Source organism: Rhinolophus hipposideros (assembly GCF_964194185.1).
Source record: "Rhinolophus hipposideros genome assembly, chromosome: 18".
In the NCBI taxonomy this organism is placed as follows: Eukaryota; Metazoa; Chordata; class Mammalia; order Chiroptera; family Rhinolophidae; genus Rhinolophus; species Rhinolophus hipposideros.
The window spans coordinates 50983207-50992201 of NC_138064.1; the positions used below are offsets into that span (position 1 = coordinate 50983207).

At 38.9% G+C, this 8995-nt stretch overlaps 1 protein-coding gene across 1 annotated transcript in view; it reads right to left on the reverse strand.

Annotated features, from left to right (window-relative positions):
• Positions 1–291: 291 nt before the first annotated feature.
• Positions 292–8995, reverse strand: part of LAMB1 (laminin subunit beta 1) — a 64347-nt gene continuing 55643 nt past the window's right edge. Inside the window, exons 28-34 of the mRNA XM_081080238.1 lie at positions 7933–8136; positions 7120–7264; positions 5007–5214; positions 4651–4792; positions 2505–2681; positions 918–1077; positions 292–728 (exon numbers count right to left, since the gene is read on the reverse strand). Of these exons, the coding sequence (XP_080936364.1) occupies positions 592–728; positions 918–1077; positions 2505–2681; positions 4651–4792; positions 5007–5214; positions 7120–7264; positions 7933–8136 (1173 nt within the window). The 3' untranslated portion in view covers positions 292–591. The remainder of the gene's footprint in view (positions 729–917; positions 1078–2504; positions 2682–4650; positions 4793–5006; positions 5215–7119; positions 7265–7932; positions 8137–8995) is intronic.

An 8995-nucleotide genomic window follows, 5' to 3' on the forward strand; every position in this document is an offset into this window, starting at 1 on the left:
TCTGTACTTTGAGTAGCACTGCTCAGTTGGCAGGAGCAATGTTCAAAACTCTGGCCCAATTTAATTTTCACCTTCACCTCAGCAACCCTGGCCGTTCTGGGTGGTAATACAAGCCACAATTTTCTAAAAAGTGCTACCTTTTGTTCTCTGTCCTAGAGCAAGAAATACTTATGGAAGTTGTGGAGATTAGAGCAACTGAGCAGCCACTGAAATGGTGATTCTCACCTTGGCCAGATATCATTGGGAGGTGATTTGGGGGTAGATTTGTGGAGGATATTGACCTAGCAAACAGAAGAGTAATAGCTTATTTATAGACATAACAGAAATTAGGGTCTCCCTGGAGCCAATCAACTTGTTTACAGTGAAAATAACATTCTTTGTTCAGGGATATATGAACACTAAATCAGTAAATTTAAGAATTATACTAAACATGTATTTATACAAAAGCACTGTATTTTATTCAACTCCATACAAAAGGTGGCGATTACAAACATTAAATAGGCAATGAGTTTTACTCTGAAGATTACTGTCAGTTTTTAAAATGTAGTTGTTTTACTTTGGTCACCTTAGCCATCTTACAGCCCTTCTTTGTTACAGGCAGGTGCTATAAACAGCAACTTTCTGGCTTATATCCTTTAGGAGTGAACGGACTTCGCCTTCCAATCTTACTAATTCTTGAGCTTTATCTTCTAAATATTTTTGATTGTCCTCATATTTTCTTTCTAAATCTGGGAGATAAAAAGGAAAAGTGTAATTTATACTATGGTGATCTCAAAAGCTAATACTGATTCTCTGTTTATAAGGCTCTTTGAAGTGCCTGAGACAAAGTGAATAGATTTTCACCCTTTAAAACAAACTCTGGATATATTAATTTTTAAATTCTTTATGAAAGCATGAACCTATATGGAAAGACCCACCTTTCAGGAGCTGCAGCTTGCTGTTGGCTTGAGCCAAAAGTGTTTTTGCTTCATTTTGTAGCATTTCAGCTTTCCTTCTGGCATCAGCTGACTCTTCAGTTTTTTTGGCAATTAAGTTTTCTACTTTCTTATACTTTTCATCAAGTTCACCATCCAGAGTCTGCAGTTCCACATTTAGACACAAAGAGGTGATAATGTGAGTGTCAGTAATGACAGTGGAGAGCAGCACGTAGTGTGACAGCAAGCTTGGACCATTAGCACAGCAAGCATGGTGGATTAGGGCCACCGTCAGGGGCACCAGGCTTCAAGCTACTCAAATGGTAGATCACTGAAGACATGGTCTTGAAACAATAGCATTACCTACATTAAGGTGATTTTTACAAACAAGATTTCAGACACCTTGGATTTGTAACAAGGTGTCAAATCAAGGAGTTCGCTTCTGCTAATGATCATATTTCTGTGGAAAATTGATTTTCTCAAAATTGATTTTCTCAAATATTTGGACCTCAGAAAAGGCCCATTTTGAAGAAGTGGAAGGAAGATCATCTGGATTCTTGACTAAGGTTTGTAGAAACGTGGTATCAGGAATTCAGAAGGAAAATGCAGATTTAATGACAGGAAGGGCGAGGTTGTAGCATGCAGGATGGTTGAGAGAAGTTAGTGTGGGTTTGGAAAGATGCTTACAAGTGATTCTCGACTGTTCAAACAACAGCCACTGATAATAGGATTTCATGTCAAGGGGTTTTGTTCCCCTTTATTGCAATCAAATATCGTATTTATGCAAAATGCTGTGTAAGAAGACTACCAGGGAAACTCAGGCTCTCAGAACCGCAGGAAAGGACACACCGTAGTGGAAAAGACAGATGTGGCAGTGAACTTTTTTTACTGTTCTCTTCCCAGCCCAGAGGGGTAGTCACTCTTATGTAATGCCCACAAGCCAAAATAACATCCAAGAAAATCTTGACTTTGTCAGTTTATAACTTTCTACTATTCATTTAAAAGTTTCAACACTCCTCTAAAAGTTTAAAAAGGTTTCTTTGGAGACAAAGCCCATACAAGTTTAGAAATTGAATGTGTATTTCAATTATTTTTTGGCTTCTAGTGAAAAATGTGGGTCGCGCGAGATTTTCTCTTCAATGAGAGAGAGGCAAGGATGGTTACTTCAGAATGAGCGCAGAAGGGGTGAGATGTTAGTTTCCTCCTAGCTGTTCTCTGTCATGAACTCGAAGCTTTTTTACCCTGCTTTTAAAGATTTCCCAAATGGCCAGGAAATTATTGTATGCCATATACATCTTCCTGATTAAATACAGAAACACATGCCCAATGTGCTTGCTTTCAGACTTCCACCACTAAGCTAATTTCATCTTCTAAACTCATCACTTAAGTTTGGGTTTGAGGGCCTAGAACTGCTTATTGGGTTCTTTCATGTCCACTCCCTTTTTCTTCCATCTCTGTCCAAAGACCGCCAATTAGGCAAACAGTCATTTGGGATGTTTCTGAGGCTAACCACAGTAGGTCTGCATCCCTTACCAATTCCAAGGAAGGCGACTTCACCAACATAGCTGTGAAGTTCAAAGCTTTACTCACCTTCTTAACATCGTCTGCACTTTGTTTCACAGTATATACTACTTTTTCAATATATTCTGCCTCCCCAGAGTTTTGGGCAGCCTTCCGCTTAAGTTCTTCCACATTCCGCTCCAGCTCACTGATCCGCTGGGAGGCATTGAACAAGGTTTCCTCAGAAGCCGCTGTTTCAGACTCGATCTAAAAGTATAATGTCAGCCATCCGGCATGATATTAATTTGAGAAATGGTAGGAAGTGCTATGAACACAAGTGTAGAGGAAGATTTAAAAGGCTACTCTGCCATTTTCCTCTCAACCAAAACTAATGACTAAAAAGAAAATAGAATTCCAAGAACGCTTACATAAAGTGCCCAACTTTAAATGCTCTTTGCTACATCTCATATATTAACTTTATTCTTTTGGTACTTCTGGTGATCGAGGCTGAAATTTTTATACGATTTCTTCTCTTTACACTAAGAACCACCCCAGGCAGCTGGATGCACTGAGAAGCACTTTAAGGATGCCTGCAACCTTTGGCCAATGTCACAGGTAAGCAGATGCGAGAACAGGGATTTCCACAGAAATTTCCCAATTAATGTGTGTGGGAAAATTACAACTTCCAGGTACCTTTAGTTTTTTTCTGTCAACTTTAAACGAAACTAGTAGTGGACACCATGGCACTTCAGAAACTGCCTAGAAAGTTAATTTTAGTGTTTTTAGCTAATTACTGAAGACATGGAAACCAGGAATATTCTTCAAAACTCCTAAGAGTTACTTATAGTATTGTGAGATGGAACTATAAATAAAGATTTTTAGGAAAAAAATATCATCTGGGCAACTGGTAATTTCAAATTATAATGAATAAACATTGATTTTTTTTTTTTAAGCTAGCCAAAATAAACAATCTGGCCCATGATAGACAAACCAATTTCACTGAGCATTCGCTTTTTCTTAAAAATGATCTTCAAGGATGGGTCTATTTCTATAGAATTAACTCTGAATAACAATGTCAGTGAAACTAATGGGTCAGTATGGATATTCTAAAATTTGTATTTCAGATCAAATAACTCTTGACCTAAAAGCTCACCTAATAATTAAATTCTTAGAGACTAGATATAATTCTTAGGAGATGAGTTTTACAGTTTCATTTTTAGATGAGTGAATAGTTTCTGACAAGCTTTTCATTAATCAGTGTATATAGTATAGTTAGAGGTTCTTATTTTGTTATAAGACCGGGTCTTATATAAATTTTTGCTCCAAAAGACGCATTAGAGCTGATTGTCCAGCTAGGTCGTATTTTCGGGAAAACACGGTACATCTGATTTAAAAAAAAAAAAAAATAATAGGACTATGTTTACCTTTTAAGAGATAAGAGGATTTTTAGAATCAAGCATTTAAATGCATGTGAAAAACTTCTTTTGTTAGTGGGTGCCTTTAATATCTCCTAGTCTCTAAGAGTATTTAGCTGATAACAAACCATTAAGTTTTCTAAGCATTCTGAACACAACGGATTGTTTAGCTGTAAGATCTATTAGGCTCCTCTAGAATGAACGGGAAACACATTTTGACTTTTGTTGCTTTCCAGTCCTTTTCAAAACTATAGTTAAGGTTTTGTAAATGATCACCTCTTACGTCACGAGACACTGGTCTGGACCATGTAGTTGCTTTTGAGCTGCTTTATTACAGGAGTTTTCTAACACTGGACTGAAATTACTACTGCACGTCATACTACTGAATAGTCCATGTGGTTCCTTGAAAGAACAGGAAACTTGTGTTTTTATCTTCAACTTTTGTGGGGGTGAAAATGGAAGAGAGATTAATGTTCCAGTGCTTTCACAGTCTTTCCTTGAAAATTTGTTAATATTTAGCATCTACTGTGTTTCCCTGAAAATAAGACCAGGTCTCATATTAAGTTTTGCTCCAAAAGATGCATTAGGGCTTATGTTTAGGGGATGTCATCCTAAAAATCATGCCAGGATTTATTTTCCGGTTAGGTCTTATTTTGAGGGAAATACAGTATGCTAAGGGAGTAGTTCAGATTTATTTAAAGGAATCCTTTAATGTTCAGTTACAAGAATTTCATAGGTAACTATCACATGCACTTACTTTTCTGATAGAAGAGTACCTGCGAGTGTTTTCTCCCACAATAATAATGGCTGTAATAGCTCACCGAAGTCAGCAGGTTCTGGGTTCCTTGGATGTCCTCATCTGCTTGTTTAATCGCCTTCTCTGCTGCGACCTGGGCCTTTTCTGCCTCTTGCAGAGCTTCCTTTACCATGTCTGCAGTGACTTTCACATCTGTGGCGCTTTTGCTGAGTAAAAGAAGGAGGCAATATATGTGAACATGAAAAAAGTACTTCCTTACAGAAAAGAATGTTTCTTTTAAAGAACACCCTTCCTGAAATGACCCAGAGAGACTCAGAGGTCGATCTTAGACATTTCACTGGTTAAAGAAATGCTTTTCTATTCCAAGCTATGAGTAGATACACAAAACCAGACCCCTAAATGCCGTATGTCTTCAGGTACCTGGCTCTTTTAGCTTCTTCTAACAACATCTCAGCTCTGGCGATGTCAGCAGCACTTTGCTGTAGAATAACCTCCACTTGAGAAAGGCTTTCGACTCGTTCGCGAATATCTTCCGTCAAGTTCTGTAACTGCTCTGGGGTGCTAGGCATTTCCATTTTCAATACTTCATTAGCAACGGCTTCAATGCTGTCCAAGTCCGCACTGTCCTCTGTTAAAAAAGGTGGAAATCATGGATGGGTCACTCATTCAGCCACTTAAGAGTGTAATCTAATTGAGCAAGGAGATGAGACCTGCACACATGAGAAAGTAATGCAGACAAGTATTAGGTTGGTGCAAAAGTAATTGCGTTTTAAAAGGTTAAATTGCAAAAACCGCAATTACTTTTGTACCAACTATACACAACTGGAATGTGTAGTCGGGGACATCTTTGTGGAGGATGAGGGACTGATTAGGTTTTGAAGGATAATAGTACTTGAAAGAAAAAAAGGACATTTTTGGCTAGAGAAACAGTATGGCCAGAGCCTGTTATGTGAAATTGGAGTGGAGTGAATGGTTCAGATTGTAGAAGACAGCAGAGGCCAGGGCAGAAAGCTGGCAGTAGGTCCTAACAGGCAATGAAAACTTTCAATGGAGGTTGAAAGAATAGCTAGGAAAGTACTGTAAATGCAGTATTCCTTATAAAAGATCTGGATTCAGGAAATGGCAGAAGGGGATAAAGTCCAGTCAGAAGCAAGAGAATCAGGGCAGCGTATTATCCATCAGAAGCCAAAGAGTTTCAAGTGTCAAATGTAAAAAGTAAAAACAAAATAAAACAAAACAAAAAAACCCCAAAGATGGTAAGCTTTCAATATGTCATTAATTTGTAAGCTTTTTAACTGTCAAAGAACATAAAAATGGACCCCTGAGGATTTAAGTATTAGAAAACTATGTCATTGAATATTCCATAAGGTATCTTTAGCAATACTGTTAGCTCCTTACCCTTTTCCTTGCTAACAGAATATTGATTTTGTTCAGGCACCTACCTCTAAGGTAAGGTAAGCTTACCAACTCAGAGTTCAATCGTGATTGTGCATGTTATGTGCCCTTGAGTCGGCTCCAACTCCTAGTGACCCTATGAAGGAGTGATGCCCACATAAATCCTGATTAGTCTGCCAAATAGGGTAGTCCCATTCTATTTGCCAGTGACATTTATGCATGGGCATGGGATTCATTTTTGGCCAGTGAGATTTATGGAGATGACTGCTCAAAGGATTCTGGGGAAGATTTCCTCCCTTTAAATACAGACACAACAGAGGAATAGGTGTTCTCTTCTTCCATTAGATATTGTGTCTTTATATGAAGTCTGGAACTTTGGCAGCCACCTTGTAACCAGGAGGAGCTAGCCTGAGAACAAAGCTGATATGCTTAATATGGCAGAGCAGAAAGATGAAAAGTACATGGGCCAGTACCATGGCGCTATCCTAGTACTGAACTTCCTGTCATGTGTTACATTCTTTTGATTAAGTCAATTTGAGAGTTTTCTATAACTTGCAGCCAAAACCATCCTTACTGATAACACTGACCAGCAATACTTTAGACCACAGATTTTAGAGATTTTCTTTCTCTCTCCAAAATAAATAAATAAATAAATAAATAAATAAATATATATATATATGTATATATATATATTTTTTTTTTATATATATATATATATTACCATAGGTATAATATCCTGTAAGTAATAGGATTACAAAGCTTTGGGGGCAATGTGAAAATAAACTCGACTTCAAGTTAAAGTTCTAATGACATACATGTAATCTAATACATTTCAGACTCAGTTCTCACAGTACATGATTTGCTGCTTGGGTATCATCACATCAGGTGTGTCTGTATCTGCATAAAATTGGAGGTGACTGACATACACACATATAAACTTCTTAAGGAATGGAAACATTTCTTCACGTGGAATTTTTTAAATTTGGAAATGTTACTTTATTCCCTGCCAGAAATTCAGAAATTGCTTTTATCTAACAATGTGATTTGAATTATGGCCTCTCAAACACTCTTGGTATAAAACAGTTTTAGATTCCAAGATAGGAAGAAATGTCTAAAAGTAAAATAAAAAATTTCTTACGGGTCAGAAAGTTCCTGATCTGCTTGATAAGGCCTCGCAGATCCTCGTTGCTCCTGTCCACTTTTTCTTTGGTGGCGTTGGTTTTCAACAGGACATCCTGAGCATTCTGTTTTGCCTCATCTGCCCTCAGTTTGGCTTCAGAGATCTAAATACGAGAAGTAAATTACCCAGGAAACAACTTCACTCTTCCTAAAGCAGACCAGAATATTAAACATGGTCCAGAAAATGATGCTGAAAACTAAGCATTTGGAATCACGGCTTTTAGAAACAAATGTCTCCCATTCAACTGTATTATATTCCTATACAGACTGAAAGTATCCAGTATTCAGCTTCCTATACAGTATTCTCATAGAGATAGGACTAGCACATACATTTTTTTCTAGTTGTTTTTAACTCCTTCAGAACACTTGGTACTTATAAAATGTTCTTTAGTCTTTTTCTCAGGTATCAACATAAATAATACTTCAGTTAATATGAAGTTAATATTTCATGTATCACTTTAGAAAAATAAATGCTCAATTGCTGAGTATAGAATTTTTGTAGTACAGCTGGATGTATTCATAACCCTGGACCCAGTAAGTAACATGGTATCTCAAATTATTATCATGTGAAGGAAGCAAATTCTTAAACTATCTGTGAATAAAATTTCCTCATCTCTTTCCCTGACCTCACAAAAACATAAGCTTCCATACGTGGTGTGAAATGCCCTTCTGATGTTAGCCAGCACTTAGAATTGATTTCTCCCTTTCAGAGCCTCCAGTCCATAACGGAAACCACACAAACAGTGAAAGCTGAGGCCATCCACTGAATTACCATCCTGGAGAGCTGTTCCACCTCAGCCAGGGCGCTCAGGACATCTCGGTCAAAGTCCATGGCTTTCTGCCAGGCATTGTGTGCGACAGTGACCAGCCCACTACAGCCAGGCCCCCCACACTTCTTCTCTCCTTCGTCAGTTCTGCAGTTGGGGCCGCCACACTCGGTCTCGGAACAGGAGGCCCCTGGAGGCGTTCCACAGGTCTGCAACAAGCAAGAGGCAGGCACAAGGTTCAGAGAGTGAATGCTGTAGCAGCGTAACAGCTGTGCAGGGCCCGGGGGGCCAGAGAGCGAGTAGGTGGCCCTCAGCTTGCAAACAATGTTCAGGATGGAGAGAGGAGCAGAGAGTTTAGGAATAAACGAACTTGCTTATTTTCAAGGACACAACGGACACTTATGCCCTCACCAATACCTTCTCCCTTAATGAAGTGGGATACCACACGGGCTCTGCACAGGGCACAAACGTCTGCCGGAACAAGTTCAAGTCTGCCAACAGGAGAGCCACAGTACGCTGCCCCTTTGTTCTAACCAGTTGGATTTCAACAAAAGAAACAGGTATTGAGAAGCTTCTTTAGCATGGTGAAGGGGTGACATAAAAGGCCCACGCTCTGGCCTTTTAGTACCTTCCCTTCTAGTTAGGAAGACAGGATCACACTACATAAAACAGCCAAGAATAGGTCAGATGCAGGAAGGAGGAAGGAAAGCAGACAAAGGAGAGACCACGCAGGAGGACCGAGGACCACAGCCGTGGTAGTTGGGGAAGGATGTGTCTGCTGGTGCGACAGCAGGGGGAGTGGGGGGACATTCCAGGTGTGTAAGGGAGACAGAAAACAGGAACAAAGGTGGACAAACTTTTCTGAATAAGCAACGCCCTCCTTTCTTAGCTACCAGAAACTTCCAAAGAAGTTTCCACTTTCTTAGCTTTCCACTTTCTTCCACTTTCTTAGCTACCAGAAACTTGGCAGAAATTTGCGCATGGCAAATTTGTGCATTTTGAATAAACACAATCAACTCTTGAGCCAAATAATCTTGAGATAATTACAATCCCATTGTATATCAGAAT